At 47.2% G+C, this 20627-nt stretch overlaps 3 protein-coding genes across 3 annotated transcripts; all 3 read right to left on the reverse strand.

Annotated features, from left to right (window-relative positions):
- Window positions 1-692: 692 nt before the first annotated feature.
- Window positions 693-6968, reverse strand: LOC101754326 (nucleolar complex protein 2 homolog). The gene is made up of 13 exons (XM_004965774.3): window positions 6764-6968; window positions 6599-6665; window positions 5884-5989; window positions 5621-5672; window positions 5444-5538; window positions 4698-4763; window positions 4044-4559; window positions 2941-3240; window positions 2027-2353; window positions 1612-1818; window positions 1272-1361; window positions 1091-1163; window positions 693-1006 (listed from the first exon to the last, which is right to left on the reverse strand). Exons 1-13 carry the CDS (start codon window positions 6876-6878, stop codon window positions 993-995), a joined length of 2028 nt encoding a protein of 675 aa, XP_004965831.1. The 5' UTR covers window positions 6879-6968; the 3' UTR covers window positions 693-992.
- A 5719-nt stretch (window positions 6969-12687) lies between these two features.
- LOC101754728 (F-box protein CPR30) lies at window positions 12688-14315 on the reverse strand. Its single transcript, XM_004965775.2, has 2 exons — window positions 14255-14315; window positions 12688-14048 (listed from the first exon to the last, which is right to left on the reverse strand). The coding sequence occupies exon 2, from the start codon at window positions 14022-14024 to the stop codon at window positions 12819-12821; it is 1206 nt and encodes a 401-aa protein (XP_004965832.1). The 5' UTR covers window positions 14025-14048; window positions 14255-14315; the 3' UTR covers window positions 12688-12818.
- Window positions 14316-16121: 1806 nt separating this feature from the next.
- On the reverse strand, window positions 16122-18466 carry LOC101755136. The gene has a single exon (XM_004965776.2). The coding sequence runs from the start codon at window positions 18453-18455 to the stop codon at window positions 16341-16343; it is 2115 nt and encodes a 704-aa protein (XP_004965833.1). The 5' UTR covers window positions 18456-18466; the 3' UTR covers window positions 16122-16340.
- Between the last annotated feature and the right edge of the window lie 2161 nt (window positions 18467-20627).

Below are 20627 nucleotides of genomic sequence, written 5' to 3' on the forward strand. Positions count from 1 at the left end.
ATTCAAATAGGTTGTGTCAACAAATACGAAATCAGCCAGGAAGCAAGGTCTCAATTCATTTGTATTCAAATAGTTCATTTGTGTTACTGAGTGCACGGCGAGCAAGGTCTCTTTCCTGCCATCCTCCACCGCAATCACCCCAATTTGGTTCTCCCAAACCAACACGCTGACTTATGCGGTTCTGCTAGGTCTCAGTTACGTTAGGTACCTCCGATGAGGCTCTGCTAGGTCTCAGTTCGTTGCCTCTGCTCTGGACTTTTCGTTTTTGGTCGCCTCCTTAGAAGTTTGCTGTCAAGTGCTTTTCTCCCTTCCTTTTTTCACCTCATCGGTCTCCACTCTCGTTGGTATTGGGTCTTTGCCTTGGACGGCATCATCTCCCACCTGCACGGCGGGATCGGACTTCCTCGGGGCGGGAGCTTGCTCAACGCTGGTGGCCTTAATTTGAATTTCCCTCCGCTGCCCACTGGGCTGGCCTTCTCCGCTGATCGGCGCGAAAAATATGGGCCAGCACGACAGCCAGTTTTTTGGGCTACGTACGAGAGGCCCAGGGCACGGCCCAGAAAAGAGACCGTACGCCCTGGGACTGGTGCAGACAGACCATCAGAAGACACGGCTAGGACCCTCTCTCAAAAAAGAAGACACGGCTAGGGCAAATAAAATAACTAATCAACCTGTCCCCATCCCATCTCAAAGACTCAACCAGCAGCAGCAAACTTTTTCATTCCTTCCGTGTCCATTCAAACCAACACTAGTGTACAAATGCATCGCAAGGCTACAATGACACAAAATTGCTGAGCGCATAATGCTCGTCGCCCAATCTGAATAACTGAGTAGCAGCATCAGTTCATGTTACACAACGGCGAGTCAGCATGTATCTGCGACCAAAATGCAAGGGTCAATACATGCATGTTCCACATTAAAGCAATCTTTCCCAGTCCTCACTTGGCATCCAACCAGTTTCCAGATGGCTCCCAGTTATTCCGTTGGCACTTTCAAGTCTTTCTCCCTGCGACCGTAACAGTGTTAGTGGTTTAGGAAATTAGAGGCCGCAAGTGATGTTTTTTCTTAGGCATGGGTTTTACAATCTTACCTTTTGGTTGACGGTTTTCCGCTATGGATGCATAGAATCGTGTAAATGAAGCATTTCCACTGCTCTTCTCCTCCTGCATTCAAGGGAAAGATTTTCAGCAACCTCGCTCAGCAGGAAAAAATGGTCCATGCGAAGCAATTAACTACAAAGAAGAACGTTGCACCAACTAGGCAAATCCTACCTGAAGAAAGCTATCAACTGGTGCCTTGTCATTGGGTGAAAAGGATACCACCTCTCTTTTCCTTTCAATAAATTCCTTGTTCTCATTTACCTGCGATTTCAGGATTAAAGCAGCCATCAGATTTACATCAGATGAAACAGCAGCAGAAGAATCATATGCAATTCGCTCGATCTACTTTTCTTCCGCCAAGTAAGTTTAAAATAGCCAGACAGCAGGCTTAGTCAAACATATTCATATCCAAGTCTCGATAAAAATTTTGATGGTCCCATGAAATGTGTAGTAACAACGGCCATTGCAGAGTAACAATGTGAAGTTCAAAATAGAATGCATGTGTACTCACCTGATCTATCAATCGTTTAATAGGGCGGTGAAGCGATTCAATTGTTGTCTGCTCATGTAGTCTTTTCAAGAGGATAAGAGGAATGGTGGCTACTTCTGGGAAAGATATGTGGTAGCTCCATTGGGCAAAATGTGCTGATAGAACCTGGATTGCTGAAAGAACACACTCCTCTTGGAAATCTCTGGATTTCAGCATATTCTTTGGCACCTATGCAAAGAAACAATAATTAATCTAAACCATTCTCAAGATAAACAAACTTCATATCAATGCACTTGTAAGTCGTAACACATAGAAAACATTGCATAGCTACTTCATACAGTAGTAATCTGACATTTTTGTGATTTCAGAACATACACAAAAGAACATAAAAATTTCTAATTGTTATCATCCAGATTGTTCAGTACAAGTGCCGTACCTTCAATAGCGATAAGAAGTTAACCTTTGTTTTTTGTGTTTGTTCTTTTTGAGAGATCTCTCTAAATTCGAGGCAGTCAAATAGCAATGATGGAATGGGAAAGAACATCTGACTGCAAGTGGAAAGCTCATTCAGCATCTGCGCAAGCTTCAATCTTAACGGTAAGTACCGTGTGCCTGGGAATAAGTGAGCCACTCCTCTTAATACTTGAAGCACTTGAGAAAATAATGGATGGAGATTGTAATCCTTGTAGTTACAACACAGAAACCGAACCCATAGGTTCACACAATTGATATATTGCCAGTTATCTATCTTCCTAAGGTCTTCCTGCAGCCACAAGGAAACAATTGTTCATATAAAATTACCAATAGAACATATAGAAGACAACATCATGAGGCTAAACCTCAGCATGCAAAAGCTTCTGTTCTTTTAGGCCAGTGCAAAAAGGGCATGTATCTCCATAAGGGTCGTCTTGTACTACCACAACTGATCTTTAGGTTGGCTTAGGGAGAATATGCTATTGACATGTTACAGACTTTCAACAGCCAAGAAGTTGTGCCAAGGACAACATAATGAAATGTTGTGACTTGGGAACTCACCTCATCATTTTGTGCATCTAACAGCTGTAAAAATCTTATTTAACCTCTCCAGACAGGAGAGAATAAAAACTAACAGCTAGTCGAACTGGACTTAGACAGAATTCGTGTTGGCTTAATACTTCAAAAACTGTACTATTATAACTGACATCCAGACACATCTTTGGGATCTGTTTGGATGCATGGGACCTAGCCCAATCCACAGTACTTAAAAAGGACCCAAGAAGGCACCAAGACTCAGCATGGGAATGATACAATAAGAACTTGATACCCCTGGTCCAAATTACACAATGCAGATACATGTCCAGATATAAATACCTTTTCCTTTGTTTTAGAAGCCTGTCTAAGAATAGCATTCAGTTGCCCCACAGAGGTTACTGCCCTCTCACATGAGTTCTGAACATCCAGAGAATACAGCTCTACCAGACAGTTCATCAGAAAATCAATATGCTTTGTATTTCTGTCGTTCACAAGCTTGGTACTGGCAAGGTATGTATTGTAGGCTTTAATTAAGCAGAGATCCAAACAATCGGGTAACAGTGAAGCTACTTCTCGGATCATAAGAAATGCAGACAGAGACAAGCTCTGATCACCACTTGCCCACAAGCGAAATAAAATCTGCAGTGTTTGCAGAACATGACAAGTTAAAAGTGCAGCAAAAAAGGAGGAAATAATTTTACAAACAAAAAAATGAAGCTACTATTTCACATGTGGTTGTATAATAATTGAACACCATGTGAATTTTCGACCTCAAGAATTCAAGACCAACCAGCTACTATCTAAAAACTGCCACAATACCAAACATTGTAGTATATTCTTAAAGAGCTATCAAAAAATAAACATATAAATAATAACCAAATAAAGATTTTAAAACAATAATCCTTCTAAAGGTCAATCAAACCATATACAAGAAACAGATGACTAGAAGTCAAGGATCCCCTATTACCATCATACAATCATAATAATATCATAAAATAAGGTCTAGCTCTGGCCAAATGACCAGCCTTATGAAATAACACTCCTTAACATATAACAGGATCAGATGATTAAGAAACATATTTAAAGAATCCAAGCCTATTGCCATTATACAATCACAAATTCACAATTTTCATGTAATAGGATCTCGATAAAAACAGAACCATGTTTCTCCACATCTCAATGCCTCCATAGAAACAAATTAAGTGATTATCACTAATTTATTGTAAGTCTAAAATAAACATATTACCTAGTAAATAAAATTAATTCCCACAAATCATTAGACATGATTGGCTCAACTAGCTTACACGAATTCACTTTCATAAAACAATAAAATTGGCTTGACTAGCTTTATACACAAATTCCCTTCAATAACAAATGAACATGCAAAATTAGATCACAATCTCAACAAGCAAGATCATCAAAAGAGTAAAAGACAACACTACCTTGAGAAGCGTACTTGCTGTTGATGGATACGCAGAAAAAAGAACCGCTGACGCTCTCAGCCGAGTCAAAACAAAGGCAAGTATTTTGTTATCAGTAAGTTGACTAAGCAGATTAAGAGAACTCCGTAAGTAGGACTTTAAGAGAGGATCAACAGTTTGCCATTTCTTTGAATTTTTCAGATTCATAATTCTCCCTTTGTTGGCATCATCCGGAATTTCCAAAAGAGCACGAAAAAGGTTGTCTGACTCAGAAAGGACAAATGTTATTATCTGATAAAACACTCTGGTATTTTGAAATCTCTGCATCGAGGGGCTATCGGAGTGAACACCATATTGACAAGCATCCCGAAAAGCATTTAGCAGATTACGTAGTGCAGGTGATTTAGGTTCCTTTGACACTAACTGGCACCATTCACTTATAGTCTTGCTTGTAAGGATCTTAGCATTTGGATAATTTCCATCATTAGAGTCATCATCATCATCCATAGCATCCATCCCATCTTCTTCATCAGAGTCCTATTGGAGATTGAAAATGAGTCACAGCAAAAGAAAAACTAATTGGTCAGATCAGGAGTAGAAAGAACAATGTAAACAGAAAAGTGCAAAAATGTATCCGCATTTTAGAGCAGCTAAAGGAACAGCTATAATACTTACTTCTTTACTTCTGTAGCTCTCCAACTCTGCTTGCCACTTTTCAAGGAAGTTTGCAAACTCAGGATCCTACAAACAAGATGTCACTTAAAATCCACATTGAAATCACTAAAAGCAATGTGCATCACAAGCCTAGAAATCCATTTGACATGGCAGTGACTTCTCTTTTTTAGGAAGGGCAGTTACTTCTTTTATTTACTTCCTTTTTGGCTGTAGCAAGTAGTTTGAAGCATGTACAGCAAGTTGTAACATGAAAAACTCACTGGAATTAGTACAAATTCCCTACCAACTGAAAATAAGATAGAGAAACTATGTAATTTGTTTACTTCAATTACTAGTTTACTAAATAAATAGGACTGGAAGTTCCAGGTAGAACTGATCTAATCTAACAATTAGCTTATCTAATAACCTGGGCAGAAAATTGTATTAAAGACTATGGTACAAACAACTATTAGCTACAGCCTACAGAAACTCCGCCAAAAAAATTTCTACCCACACATTTTTGTTCCAGCCCCCACTATCACTTATATGATGACGAGTTTGGTATGCTGAAAATTTATATGTAACGAGAACGAAATACAAACATGTCACCTGCTAAAGCAAGTTGTAAACTGTTCTCTATTATGAAAAAAGACTATTGATTTGCAACAAGGAGACAGGTATCCTAAAGCAGACAGCCTGCAATTGTAAGAAGAATGTTGATAATTTAAATGAGCAGATTCAGGTCTGTTGGTGAAAGGATGTTTAACCTTATCCAGCAACTTCTTCAGCTTTTTCTTTTGTTTTTTGATATCCAGATTCATATCATCGTTCTGTTTGTCCAAACCATCTTGCATGATACAATCTGCATAAAACGTTGAGATATTTAAAAACTAGCACTCTGCTACCGCCCGAGCTCAATTAGTGTTACGACAGCACACACTAACCTTTGACATCATCTCCATCCTCACCGTCAGAATAGTACGGACACCCAGGGTCCTGCATATCATGAATCAAGCAACTGGCTATAAAAGCATGTAACAGCCGAGAAATGATAAATGGTGTTCATAAACTCTTTCAAGCATAATCGCCCAAACAATTGAAGATTAGGTGCTGTTGCAGCAGGAAGATGCCAAAAAGGGTAATGGCACACATAATCAGTAGACTTCGTTGTGAATAACAAGCCTGCGTACAGGATAAACAGACATACCTCTGAAAGATAGCCATCACTGTCAGATAGATCTGCGTCTATTTCAACATCATCCTCTGGAAACTCAAGGCCACTGATCAAAGCATCAGCAGCATCATTGGTGGCCCTACAGGATAAGGCATTTTGAGCTTAGTTAAGCAAAGGAAAGAATGTGTCTGATGAATGCTGGCGCAAGACATTCTCCTGATTATTGGCAAACTAGGTCGGTTTCAGATTACTATAACCTATAAGCTAAAGGTAGTTAAACCAGGACAGAACCCATGAGCCTCAACATTCAAAATTGTTAGTACTATGGTTGCTGCAGCTCAGCACTTTGGAAGCTGTCCAGAGTTGTAGAAGAGGTTAGAGAAAAAAATCAACCTTTATGCAAAGAGACTAACTAAAAAAGTCAATTCAAACCAGTGGCATAGCTAGGGGTATTCATAGTGAATACCTATGATTTTGGACAAAAGCTCTACTATAAGTAAACTTTCAGTGTTAATACATGTATAGAGCCACATCACACACTATCCCAGCTAAGAAATCTCTATGTTTTTTTTTACAATGAATACCCAGGTTGAGAATGCTGCCTAAGCCACTGATTCAAACGCTCACATAAGGTGGATGTATCAAGCAAAACTATTCGCACTGGAGTGTGCACTATTACAGCAGAGCATTTGAACAAGCCAAGTTACACAGAGCATGGTAAGAGAACAAGAAGATGATGATGGATTACATGGTGGAGGCATCGTCGACCCGCTGAAGCAAGTCCTCGTCTCCATCCTCCCGAGCGCCGCTCCCACCTGAAAAACGACCCGAGCAAGCTCTCAATTAGACCCCTGGCACAGCCAAGCAAGCAGGCGGAGACGAAGTTGGTCGGGCGGCACGATGTGGGGCTCACCTCTGCGGGGGCGGCGGTGGTTGAACTGGTTCCGGATCTTGCGGTTGCGCTTGGCGGCGGACTGCAGGTTCTTGCGCGCGAACTTGCGCGCCTTCTTCCCCAGCTTCTTCGCCATCGCCGCCTCCTTTGCTCTCGACGGCGGGCGACGGGTGGAAGCGGCGGCGGGGTTTAGGGTTTGGATTTCCCTTTTCTTTTTCCGCCCTCTAAGTTGTTGCTTGACCAGCTGTAGTCTGAATTGTGGGCCATTTGAATTTCAATGAGGGGCGGCCTGCGAAGGGCCTACTAGGATGGCTGGCGGCCTTACGCAACAGACGTCACGGCCCATGAGATCAGCAGGCTTTCCTAACTACTGAAGACACACACGTTTATGGGATTTTTTTTATTTTTATATTTTTTATTTTATGAATTTGCAGGCGATCCAAAAAATGGCAGAAATAGACCTCTGCCGTCGGATCAAATGGCGGTAAAGGGCTACCGCCATCTCAATCAGCGGTAAAAGAAGCTATAACCGGGTGAAACGGCGGTAGTTTCCGCGTCCGCCACGTCAGCTGGCTTACCGCCCTCTAATCCGGCGCTCGGCACACGGTTTACAGCGGCGCGTGGGACGAGGCTGTTAGCGTCGTTCCATCTGGCAGCATCCGCTTTCCGCCGGATGAGCGGGCGGTTACAGGACCCACCATTTCAAACGGCGGGAGCGGAATAGCTACCGCCGACTGATTCGGCGGTAGCTCCCCCGCGTCTTAAAAGCCGCGGAGCGGCTGCCCGAGCGCACGCACGCCATTTTCTTCCGCGCCCAGAACCGAGCGAGAGAGGAGGGAGCTGAGGGAGCACTCGGGAGAGAGGAGGAAGAAAGGGAGGGACGAAAAGAGAAAGAAAGGGAGGGAGGGAGGGAGGAGAGGAGTAGGTTGGAGATTGAAGCCTAGATCTTCGCTTCGTTTGAGGTATTATTACTAATCCCCTAGTTTAGCTTAACTCCTAGTTGGTAGATGTAGTACTTGATGTAGTACTATACAAATGGTGTAGTGTTAATTAGTAGATGAAATCTAGGTGTTGATATGAGACATAGAAAAATATAGGTTGGTCGGCATAGTGGATTTAGCTTAGGTATTTCTGTTATAGTAAAATTAGTTTGTTAATTTATTTAGATAAATTTAAGATGAATATTATTCGCAATGTAAGAGTTATATTTTGTATAGGTATTCAGAATGAGGTGTGTTGAAATTATTACATTTAGTTATAATTTTTGTTCATGTCGTGCATATTTTTATATATGTTTCCGGAATGTTGGGGTGTTTAGGGTTAGTTAAATTTAGTAATATTTAGTAAATGGTCTCTGTTAATATCGTGTATATTGATCGAGTAAAATAAAATGAATTTGTTCATATATTTAGATAACTCTAAAATTGTTGTTATTGGCAATGCTCGAGTTAGATATGTCTATCATATGTTGAAATATAGGTGTTGTTGGAGTTAGTTAAACTAAGTACATGAGAGTAATAATATATGTTTGTGTCGTGTATATTGACAGGCATGTCGGAAAGTTTATTTTTCCAAGTGTACTACGGTCGGGGGAGGTTAGATATGATCCAGAAGGGGTAGATTTGTCTGAATTTCAGTCGTTCTACAAGCAATTACCAAAAGCAAGAGAGGACTTGGGCTTCAATATGCAACTAGCTATTTAAGGCTTTCGATCTTGATAGAGATCAAGTGGAGCTGCCTGTTATGGCTGTAGTGAGGTTACGGCCTGATATAAACTTTTGTGAGTTGATGCCGCTTGAAGAAACCTAGAACTAGAGGCCTATGTAAATGGTTGTACTAAACACGATTTACCGCTGATATTGTTTGTTGAAGCGTTCTGGAAGATTGGGTCTAGCAGTCAGATGTAAGAATAAGCGGGAGGTGCTAAAATTAGAGCCGAGGAAGGTGTAGAGAGTACTGATAGGCAAAATGAAGAAGATAATGAAGATGGGGTAGAAGAAAGAGATGCAGAGGATGAAGATGCAACCCGTGAGCCAAATGGCGAGGCTAATGAGGGGGAAAACATTTCTGGGTTAGTTGAGCAGGTGGAGAGGGAAAGAGAAAAGACCAATGGTGCCATGGATGATGACTTATCGGATGAGGATGATGTTAACCCTGTCCCGCGGAACTGGTGAACTTATGACCATTCCAACCTATAGGTCAATGTAGGGAAAAATGTCCCTTGGAAGTACAGGTAGAATGAGGTCTGGTGGGTGCTTTGTACCCTAGTGGGGATGAGGTGAAGGTAGCTGTGAAGTGATGGTCCACTTTATCTTTGCAACGACAGTTCAGGGTGGTGCAGAGCAACCTGATAGTGTATGATGTGTGTTATGTTAGAAAAAATTACCCGTTTAGGATGCACACATACAATGGGAAGTGGAAGGATTACTGAGAGGTGACTAGAGTTGTGGAGCACAAATGCTTGCTGGATGAATTGGAAGGACAACACCGCAACCTCACTACTGATTTTATTGCTCAATACATGTATCCTCAGATAGTGGAGAATCCTAGCAACGAGCCCAAGTCGATTGTTTGTGCGAACAGGGGAGGCAGCGGACTAGGACAGTGCCGCTGTAGCCTGTGCGGTCGTGGCTACAGTGTATCACCCGAATACTATGGCGAGTCACGTCGAGGAGCGCGGGCGCCTTTCTGCGCGCCAGAGCCGCGTCGCATTTATGGCGAGGTTGGTGGGGGCCCACGAGATTTGCGCCCTCGTCCGCTGGTCTGCGACTGAGGTGGATCCTTGTCTTGTGGGCCCGAATGAGTCCGACCCTCTGCGCCCGGGGTCGGGCGAGGCGGAGCCTTACGGCGAAGGGTCGGGCGTATCCGACCCTAGGACCGTGGGTTGGGCGAGGCAAAATCTTGCGGCAAGGGGTCGAGCGTGTCCGACCCCGGGACCATGGGTCGGGCGAGGCGAAGTGGAATACTCTCTGCCCATGCCGAGTCGGCGGAGGTCACCGTCGCCGCAGGTGTGCCTGGGCCTTTATGATCGTTGTTTAAGGATCATAAGGAGGTCGTTAATATTTCACCCCAACAGCTTTTAAGGTTCGTCGGCGGAGACAGCGAAGACTTCCCGATCTATTGACGTAGAGCTTCCGTCGTCGCCCTCGCCGTAAGGGTTTGGGGTTAGGGCGAAGCGAGGGACCTCGAACTCGCGCAGTCCGGAAACTGGGTGGGTTCGGGTGGGTCGTTAGATTTGATCTCAAAAGACTACACTAGTTTTTCGGAAAATACGGCAGCTGAGTTCTTGATGCCAAAAGGGGCGTGAGGAGAGCCCTAAGCCAACCTTCTGGGGCGTAGTGCCGCCTCGAAGAGGTTGGTGCACTTAGCAATGGTGTTGTTGATGCGATCTAGCCTCGCGATTAGATCGGATGGTGTGGGTGGGTGGGTTGCCGCGAGGATGCGCGGGATCCTCTCTGAGAGAGAGATCGCCAACCTGCTAGGTAAGCGGCGTGATGATCCTCGGGTGAAGACCTTGCTCCGTCGATGTAGATCCGACGGATGCCGAGCTGGCGGCGGAGATCGAGTTGGCGATGGAGGCGGCGGAGTTGGAGTCCACCGGCATGCTCCCAAAGTGGAGCTAGATCGGGTTGGCGAGGAAGTCCTTTATACTCTCGGGGAAGATGATGCCGGGGCGGGATGCCATCGAGCTCTCTGGGGAGAATCTCATGATCACCCCTACCTGGCGCGCCAACTGTCGGATTTGGTGATTGGCAGTCCACCATGGGGTTACCCAGGTGGTAGATTTGTAGGCGGGGGGATCGTAAGACCAAGAACTCGAATGGTAACATAGAAACGCAAGATTTAGATAGGTTCGGGCCTCCGAAGAGTAATACCCTATGCTCTTTGTTCTGGCGGATTGTATTGCTGATCGCAGGTGCAAAGAGTTAACATGTGGTGGGATGAGTTGAGATTTTATGCCCTCGGGAAGCATCCCTGGCCGCCTTATATAGGCTAACGACCAAGGGTTACAATCGGATATGATCTAATCCTTGTTGGTTGTTACATGGAAAGCAATCTGAGTCGCTTTACAACAAGTATTCCGTGATATCCGGACAAAATCCATTCGCCCGGCCTCCGAACTTGTGCTCCACATATCTTCATGCCTTGGCCGTATGGCATGGTTGCGAATAATGCAATATGTTGCATGAAGTTATTATCTACATGCGTGTACGGTCAAAATCATCCAGTTTGTAGACTTGTGGACACCCCACTATATAACACAAAGGGATTTTTGGATACCACCCGTTAAAACTTTAGTAACTGTCACATCAGATGTTTGGATACTAATTAGAAGTATTAAATATAGACTAATTACAAAACTAATTGCACAATCCCTAGGCTAAATCGCGAGATGAATCTATTAAGCCTAATTAGTCCATGATTTGACAATATGGTGCTACAATAACCATTTGCTAATGATGGATTAATTAGGCTTAATAGATTCGTCTCGCGAATTAGCTCCAGAGTTCTTCAATTAGTTTTATAATTAGCTCATGTCTAGTCCTCCTAATTAGCATCCGAACATCCAATATGACACTACTAACTAAAATTTAGCAGCTAATATCAAACACGCCGCATGTAATACGGTGCGTGAAGTTGTTATCTACATGCGTGTATGGTCAAAATCATCCCGTTGGTAGACTCGTGGACACGGTGGCAACTGACGTGGACGCAGCGGCGCTTCAGCTCACACGCGTGAACGCGTCGGGCGTGAGGCAAATCTATTTTCCACGTAACCCTTTGTTTGGGTCCTCTGTGATCGTCGCGCACGAGGTGGAGGTGCGGCGACGATTGCGGGTGATCGGCGGCCGGAGAGAAACACTTCCCTCCCCCTTGAACTAGCTAGATGGAACCACGGCAGCGGAAACTAGGCGACCTCCCTCCCAACTACGGTAATCTTTTGTGTACGATGTGATCTGAATCACCTGATCTGAATCCCTGCCCTACGGACTACGGCTACGGTAGCAGTTTTCCTCTTCCTGAATTGGAATCGATGCGTATGGCGCGAGGAATCAGAAGCCAGACGAGGGAGAAGGGAGCCGCTGCGATCACCTGCGGCAGGAGTTAGCCTAGGCGCTGGCGCCGTTGACGAGTGTCGCAGCCTCGCAGGGCAATCTATCTGTGGCCGTGATTCATACAGATGAGTGTTGCCGGAGAGGCTATCATTGGCCGTGCATTTCGCAGGCTCCATCATGCAGTCAGGTGATCGATCTGCGATTGCTAGCTACAAGAGCTCTACCACGCTAGCCTCCCTTGCCAATCGGTTAAAGCAAACATCATGCAGCTTGCAGCCAGGAACATACAGCATGTAGTTTTATGCACTTGATGCTCCAGCTAAATGACAGCACAAGTAATGGTTACTCCAGATGGCATTTTCCATGGAAGATACGACAGATTAACGTGTGCCAGCTACCAATTTTCTAGACTCAGAATAACCAGACCTGATTCTGACACCAGCTAGGAAAATAACTTCCACATACAACACCTCATAAACAAATATGTAATTAAATAAGTAGGCTGAACAAAATTATTATCCAAGTAACCTTCAGCGCAGAATATATAAGTCAAACAAGACGAAGAAGAGAACACAAATTCTTTCGGCTCTGGAATTCCGATAAATATGAGATATCAGCAACAGTTTTCAATTTCAAATGCATCATTGAACAGATACCTAAAATGCTGCAGGTGACAAAAACATCTCGATCGATGCAATAGCAGAATAGTGGAATTGTAGAAACAAGTTGAATAGCCACCACCATGGCCAGAAAGTATATTATTGCAAGGCTAACCACATTAATGTTCAGAGAATACGCAAAACTGAAAAGTAAATAGTTTTGAAACATCAAACTAAATTGCGCCCAACTAATGTGGGGCTGGGAAGGAGACAAACATAATGACATTGCTAAACATAAAAGACACGCATCAGAATAAGCTACCTTACTTCATGCTTCATCTATCAAGACTCGATATCTGGATCATGGACTTCTGATCAACTGCAACCAAGGTCCATAGGAAACCAGACTCGCCACCAATTCTAAAGCCCGCTGAAGAAAGGCGGTGGTGGCTCGTCATCACAATCACCGCCATTGTCCTGTCTCTCAAAGAATGCATGCCGAACCAGGCTCTCCTTGAGTGTATACGGAGTAATCTTGAGATTGCGGCCGTTGCAAGGGAAACTTTCCCGCAGAGTCCCGTTCATGTCGTAGTGCAGCAGCTTCTGCTCTGGGGTGACAACCACAACCCCCTCCTCCGACATGAAGAACACGCGCCAGGACTCGTCGAAGACGAAGGTGCTGACCTCCACCTCCGGCAGCCGGACCCGGTGCTCGCAGACCCAAACGTCATTCGCATAATCCCGCAGGACCCAGAGCTCGACCATGGTGACCCGCCCGCCGCAGCTGAACATGGCGAGCTCGCCGTCCACCTCGAGCAGCGACATGTGCTCCCGTATCACAGGAGGGTCCACGAACGTGATCACCTCGGTGACCGTGTCGAACACCATTATCGCGCAGCCTTGCTTCTGCCGCGGCATCCAGTGGAGGCTGCCGTGGGCCAGGACCGGCGGGCCGAGCGGCGCTCCCCGGAACTCGTACCCGACTTTCTCCGACGGGAGGCCGATTCCCCTTCCCTTCCTGGAATCCGGCACCAGGATGTAGTAGTCCGTCGACCAGGGCCGCCAGCTGGTCCAGTTGCCCTGGTAGAAGAGGGCGCGGTACTCGCCGGTGGGCTCGTGGCGGTAGAACCCGGCGAACAACGAGGAGCGGAGGGGCGCCGGGAGGCGCGTCCACTGCTGGGTGGCCGGGTTGCAGACGTAGAAGCGGTCCTCGAAGCTGAGGAGGAGGAGGCCGTCGCAGGAGCCGTGGATGTGGAACCGGCCGCCGGTGTCGGCGAACCGGACGGTGGGGCGGAACTCGTCGGCGCGGAGGTCGAAGGCCTCGATGCAGCGGTCCATGGGGTCCGTGCCCGCGTCCACGTCCGCCACCGCCTTGCTGCTGCTGGCGGCGCCGCGGAGGAAGGAAACGAGCAGCAGAGCCGGCTGGAGGCGGTGGTGCTCGGGCGCGAATTCGGGTCGGAGACAATCCGGAGCCAGGCCTTTGCAGACGGCGCGGCAGCGGAGGACGGAGCGGGAAGGCAGGCGGAGGAGGATGCGCCGGACGAGGTCGTCGGGGATGTACGGGGAAGCGGAGGCCGAGGCCGAGGCGACTTGCTGCCTCTTCCTCGGCCCCTCCGTGCTCTCCATGGGCGCCAACGCCGCGGTCCGGTCCTGCAAAACCTCTACAGCGTCACGGCCAAAAACGAACGCGCCGCGCTCGTGAGCGGCGAAATGGTCCCCAAATCTCGACGGATTGGGAGGAAGCCGAGGCGGCTCCGCCGATTAACCGACCAAAACCAGAAGGAAACGACACGAGATGCGGCTAGAGCGGTGTCGGGATCGAGAGGGGAATGGGTGATTCGAGCGAGCGAGCTCACCTCTGCCTCACCCTCCCTCGAAATCGTCGTCTGCTTCGTCGCCGCGGTTCTGCCAGCTCGAGACAGGGGAGCGATGCGTCTGGCAATGTATATAGCTCGCGGAGCGCCGCCTCCTGCGCGTTGGATTGTCTCGTGTGAAACCGCACGGCTCAGAGTAGCAACGCGGGGGCCTGGGTATTCTCCTCTGTTTTCTTTTTCTAATTTTCCCTATCAATCGTTTTTACAACTCATTCCCACCCAAACTTATTTGTTATATGATCTGTATTTTCCTTAACACGAAATTCTACCTAGTTTCAAACAAAGATGAACAAACAAGACCGTGAGAGCAATTTTGACGTGGTGGTAAGTTGTGGGCGCACGACTCCATCCACTACATCCAAATCCTGATGCACGCATGGTGCTCATGCACACCACTTTTAGAAACGAATTACTCTATTTGTTCTAAATTAGAGCACATAACCAAATGTCGTTCATGTAATTCCCGATTCACGAAGTTTGACCGCAAAACTAAAACGAAGGCTGAAAAAGGAAGACCTTTTTTTTACAGAATTAAACAAATTTATTGAGTGTATTTTAGAAAGATATGCACACAATAAATTTAATGGCTGTGTTTTAAAAATATATGCACATAATTAATAAGTAGAAGGTCTGTATTTATTATTATTTGCATATCTGTCTAAGATACAGCCAAACCAATTGTTTAATTACTCTAAATATAGATTAAGTATGTGCATATCTTTTTTTAAATGCATCCAGCAAAGTTGTTTATTATTTAAAATACAGATCTTTGACCCATTAATTATGTGCATATCTTTCTGAAATAAGGCCAGAAAATAGAACTTTTTTGAACCAAGACAAAACAAACAAACAAATTACGTGAAAAAAAAGAACTGACTTTGAAGCCCATGATGAAAAAGAAAGAAGCACAAACAGTAGAGCAATTCTAACTATCCACAAATCTGGATAGAATAAAATCATCCAGGTGGTGGTTAGAAATTTAAGGGGAAAAAAAAGGTAACATTGAAAATCATGTGTTCAAGACTTTGTTGATATCAAAACAATAAGAAAAATGGAGGGAGTGCTGACTACCGCTTTAACAACCTCGGGAATTACCATCCTAGCTAGATATACAGAAGAGCCATCCCACTCCAAGTGGCTCAATTTAAGGATAGTTTTTTGCCCCAAAATTAATCAATCTATATAACTAATTCAAGAGACAAGCGGTAATTCCATCCCTATCCTAAAATCTACTAAATCTCTAACCACATAATTTCAAGAGCAGATTCATGCTAACCTGTTCTTTAGTTCATCATGCTCAGCTGTGGAGAGATGGTCGGAGAAGTCATTAGCCTTGCGATAGTAGCACGGGGCGTTGCCTGTCGTGCGCAATAGAAGTTTGCTGATTACGCGTAGATGGTGACAGGGGTCGACGAGTGCCATAGTGCGAGTGATTATTAGTGGCAGTGGTGGAGGAAAATAGATCTAAAGGCGGAGCCATCGAAGGCGAGCAAGGGGGCAGCAGAAATGGGGGCATAAGATGTCGAAAGAGCTCGCCGGTGGGCCGCGCCGTTGTCGGGGATGGTGACCCACGAGGCACGGGGAGCCGGCGCCCACGGTGTAGACTAGGTACGAGAAGTGGCGGTAGGGGAAGATGGCTAGGGGAGTTAGGGTTAGGAAGCCTTATATTTGAAGCGGGGTCAATGTGAGCCATTGGATTGAATCGTGCGGTGATAAATTTGAGAAATTTTATGGTGGCGGCGGTTCGGTACGTGAGGGTAGGGAGGTAGGGCTAGGAAGGTAATATACTCGAAGCGGTATGAAACTATGTAATGACAGATCGATCGCGTAGCAATGCAAGTTGGGCCGAGTTTGTATAGATAAAAGCGAAAGTAGAAAAGCCTACATGAACAGGCACAAATTAGGGAAACAATTTTATTTTCATGAAGCACCTAATTGAACTGGAGAAAGGGGCAACCAGAGGCTCTAAACTCTAAAGGCCGTTCAGAAATCGAGTGCTATCCTCCCCTAAAATTCTGCAGACACTCCCAAAGACCACTCCTCACGGCACCGATCACCTATGCCTTGATCAATCAAACACGGCAAGCTTCTGGTACTCCTTGCCGGCGATCGCTGCCTCCATGACAGCCTCCGGGTTCACCACGCCATCGTTCTCCAAGAACAGCTTAACCAAGTTCTTCGAGAAGCCGCTCACCATCGCGACCCCTGGCTGCGTCGATGTCACGGGCGTGGATAGCGAGTCCCGCAGGTTCCAGAACACGATCTGTGGCACCACGTCGCCGTACCCGGCTTCCTGGAACTTGCGGCAGATGGCCTCGTAGTCCGTCTCCCACCTGCTGTAAGCCGACGCCTCGTTGAACTCCATGTCGCTGAACACGAACACGGTCCTGATCATCTTCTCCCGTGCCAGCCGGGCGTCCACCGCCGTGCTGAGGATCCTGTCGAACACCCCCTGGAAGTTGGTGCTACAACCCCATTCCATTGTTCGAACGAAGCTCAGCTTCTCCTGGAGGGTGTCGCCTTTGATCTCGTGGATCTCCGGTCTCTCGCTGAACGTGATCACCCGGCCCGCCCATGGCTTCTCGCTGAGCTCCGAGATGAGCAAGCCCAGCGCGACGCACACCTCCATGGGCGTGCCGGTCATGCTCCCGGACACGTCGCAGACGGCGATGCAGTTGCTCAGCGAGCCCTTCTCGCGGAGGTCGTCGACCATGCGGCGCCACTGCAGCTCCGACACGTCGTCCTTCAGGCCGGCGTAGGCCGCGGCCGCGATCTCGTGGGGCAGCAGCGCTCCCGCCGCGATCTTGGCCTTGCCCGCCGCCACGTCCTCGAGGTACTTGCCGAAGCGCGCCTCGTCGTGCTTCTTGAACAGGGCCTTGTAGCGCCTCATAGCCACCGAGGCCACGCGGGTGTAGGGCAGGTCGGACCACCGCTGGGCGCTCATGTACACCTCAGGGAGCTCGAGGACCTTGCGCAGCGGCACCAGCACCTCGCGGCGGAGGCGGTGGAGCACCTGGTAGGAGTAGTGCTCCTCCGACAGGTCGGCGTAGTCCGGGTTGGAGTCGCGCGGGAAGAGGCGGCGGGAGACGGCCTCGCAGAGCAGCGTCGACCGGTCGAACGACGAGCCCGGCGTGGGGCACCACTTGGCGGCGAGCCCGATCTTCCTCTTCTTGCCGCCAGGGGCGAGCTGCTTGAGGTCGGAGGCGAGGAGGTCGGCAAAGAACTCGGCGATGCAGTCGAACAGGAAGCGGTAGGCGCGGTCGCCGTAGTACGTCTCCAGCGACTGCACGGCCAGCTTGGCCGCCTTCCGCACCTTTTTGGAGATGACCTTCTTCTTCGTCGCGGGCACCTCCTCCTGCGGTGGCTGTGGTGCCGCCTTCTGATCCACCTCCATCGCCTCAAGCTTCTCCGCCACCTCCGTCGCCTCGGGTTTCTGCTCCACCTCCATCGCCTCCTCCGTGTCCACCGGGGCCACGGCTGCCGCCTTCCTGCTCCGCTTGGCCTTCTTGGTCTTGGTCTTGGTCTTGGAGAGCGCGGCGGTCACGTAGTCGGAGAGCGTGGGGCCTCGCGGTCGCGGGACCGTGGTGGCGGCGCGGAACTCGAGGACACGCTGCCTCCGGATGGCGAAACGCGCGAGGCGAACCTTGACGGCCCGGCGCCCCTTCTCGGCGTCGGCCCTGGCCTTGGCGACGGCGCGGACGTCGGCGCCGTGGAGGAGGCGGTAGAGCAGCTCGGGGAAGTCCTTGAGGTAGCCGAACTCGGCGAGCGCGGGGACGTTGCAGGCGAGCGTGCGCGGGTGGCGCTCGTGCACCCAGAGCGCGGCGGCGTAGAACCCGTCGCGGTCCGACTTGCCCGTGCCGCGCACGCCGCGGAGGTTGGCGACGAGCTTGAGCGCCGTGAGCGGGTCGCGCGCCCAGGCGGCGGCGACGAGATCCCGCACGCGGTAGGCCGGCGTGCCGGGAACCACCTGGAAGAAGAGATCCAGGCAGGGGTTCCCGGAGCCGGCGTAGGTGGCGGAGCCGTTCTCGGTGAAGGCTTTGCGCGGCGCCTTGGCGGCGTCCGGCGCGTCGTCGTTGAAGCCGGCGTCGAGGAGGTCGAGGAAGGGGTGGGAGGCGGGGGCGTCGGTGTCGGTGGCCGGGCGAGCGCCGCGGATGATGGGAGGACCGAGGAGGACGGGGCCCATGGCGAGGAGTGGATGGGATCGGATCGGAGCGGTTAGGGTTTAGGGATGGATTTGACTTGATCCGGATGGATGGATCGGCAATGCGTGGCCACGCCGTCGAGTCCCTCTCGCTATATAGGAAGGACGAAGGAGCAGGAGTAGTTGCCAAGGTTGCGTTTCTTGCGGGCCTCGTACGAGCGAACCACGCGTGCGTCGGTGGAAGAAGATGAATCGCGGCCGTTGTTTGATGGCCCAGATTCGCTCAGTGCCCGTGATTAACGCGCGCAGCAGTTGGGGCATTTTGGTTAACCCTAAGTGGTTTGTTTGGATCACAAAATTACAGATCAGTTTTTCTAAAACTAGGATCATGCCCATACGGACAATAAAAGATTTAAAGCTAATACACTGATGTTGTTAAATTTGTTAAAACATCATTCAAATTTTAACTATCTTGTGCTCAAAGCATAAACGTGCAACTGCATGTGTGCCAACTACATCGAACTCATTGCAGCTTACAGCGCTTGTGCATGTTCCATGTTATGTTTAAGTACTGCACTTTCAGTAATGGAATAAAAACAACATGCAAACATTTCAAGGAAGAAGATGACATTCAATCTCTACATAAACACAAGGTGCGCTCAGCTTGAAGCAGACTGTCAGACAACTCTCCAAAAGAACTCCATGATTTCCACTTATGCACTCAGAAAACAGCAACAAAAAAAACCCTTTGCATCACAAGGGTGGTCCTCTCCAAGAGCTGAACCATACAAGTGATTCACCCACTACATTCTTCGAATTGAGTCTGTATTATTTGAACTTACATACTTTGCAGTCACAACATAAAATGGATAATGGATTTCATGGTATTGCAACGATAATACCGTATGCAGGTCCTTGTGTACCTTCCTGGCTGCCTGCATTGATCTCCCCTCTAATTCCAAGTTATCTGTGTGCAATACATGTAATAAAACTGCACGCAAGAACCAGGAAGAATAGAAAATAAACATTATCAGGAAATTGTGAGGGGAAAGATCACAAAAAGATTGTGACAGGACCGAGAAAAAGTTTGAAGCAGATACTATTTTGGTATTTCCCTTCCTACCCACTTTTGCCTTCTCAGAAAATTACAGAGAGGACAAATATCTAATTCATGCCCAAAAAATATGGTTACAAAGCATCAAAATAGAAAAGGTATTAACCTATTAGGAGACAAACTACCCAAACAATATGAGCACCAATGCACCATCTAAACTACAAAGCTAGTGACAATATGAAACATGTCCGGTAGGGTACTGATTGTTCACAGAATACTTAATATTGCAGAGAAACATATATTCTACTACGTCTAACAGCAAAAAAATATTAGGCAAAATAATTTTCATAAACTTACTCTATCCTGCAGTTTTGGTACAATAACAGTTCGAAGGGAATGGGCACACCCAATTCGGGATTAAATGATAACATACCTCAAAACTCTTGACAATCTTTTATGCTTGATTTTTTTCATGACCTTGCTCTCTCTCCTTGCTAGCTTCTTAGTTCTTCCTTTCCAATGCTCTGTATTACACATATGAAAGCATCTAGATCGATGTTCATATTTCGCTTCGCAAAGCGGAACAAGCATTGGAACTTTTCAACAAACATAGGACTCAGACTGCATGTAGATTATTCCTTCTTTGTGTTAGTTATAAATGTTACGTTTATAAAAACAAATTCTAGAGGGTCATCTGCTCTCACCAACAGGTCATCCATGCTCAATAAATAATTACACATATGCATATCACAACCGTAAATCTGAAGTAAGCAGCGGCGAATATTAAGGAGCAACCTATCTTCAATCACTAGCAGATGAAAAATTGAGAAGGAAAGTTCCAAATGTTAATTGTAGAAAGATAAGGGTATGGTGTCATAGTAACGAGCAACCAGTATGGCCTGATCAACGAAAGGATAATATTTTAGAAGCTAAATACCAGTGTAGTAAATTACCTTCTGTGATTGCACATTGGGGTGGCCTACTCACTACTAGGGAATGTGCCATCAGTACCGGTTGGGAACCCTCTTTAGTACCGGTTTCGCAACCGGTACTACTAATTCGGTACTAAAGGGGGGCCTTTAGTACTGGTTGAAATAACTGGTACTAAAGAGGTATTAAAAAATTAAAAGAAAGTGAAACCCCGCCCGCCAGCCCCCGGC

The sequence above is a fragment of the Setaria italica genome, chromosome IV (genome assembly GCF_000263155.2).
Source record: "Setaria italica strain Yugu1 chromosome IV, Setaria_italica_v2.0, whole genome shotgun sequence".
Taxonomy (NCBI): Eukaryota; Viridiplantae; Streptophyta; class Magnoliopsida; order Poales; family Poaceae; genus Setaria; species Setaria italica.

Coding starts and splice junctions, on each gene's coding strand:
- LOC101754728 (XM_004965775.2), bottom strand. CDS start 14,024: ATGGAGAGCACGGAGGGGCCGAGGAAGAGGCAGCAAGTCGCCTCGGCC.
- LOC101754326 (XM_004965774.3), bottom strand. CDS start 6,878: ATGGCGAAGAAGCTGGGGAAGAAGGCGCGCAAGTTCGCGCGCAAGAAC. Junction 5,673..5,883: donor GTGATGGCTATCTTTCAGAG/GTATGTCTGTTT, acceptor CATGATATGCAG/GACCCTGGGTGTCCGTACTA. Junction 1,819..2,026: donor ACTTCTTATCGCTATTGAAG/GTACGGCACTTG, acceptor TTCTTTGCATAG/GTGCCAAAGAATATGCTGAA.
- LOC101755136 (XM_004965776.2), bottom strand. CDS start 18,455: ATGGGCCCCGTCCTCCTCGGTCCTCCCATCATCCGCGGCGCTCGCCCG.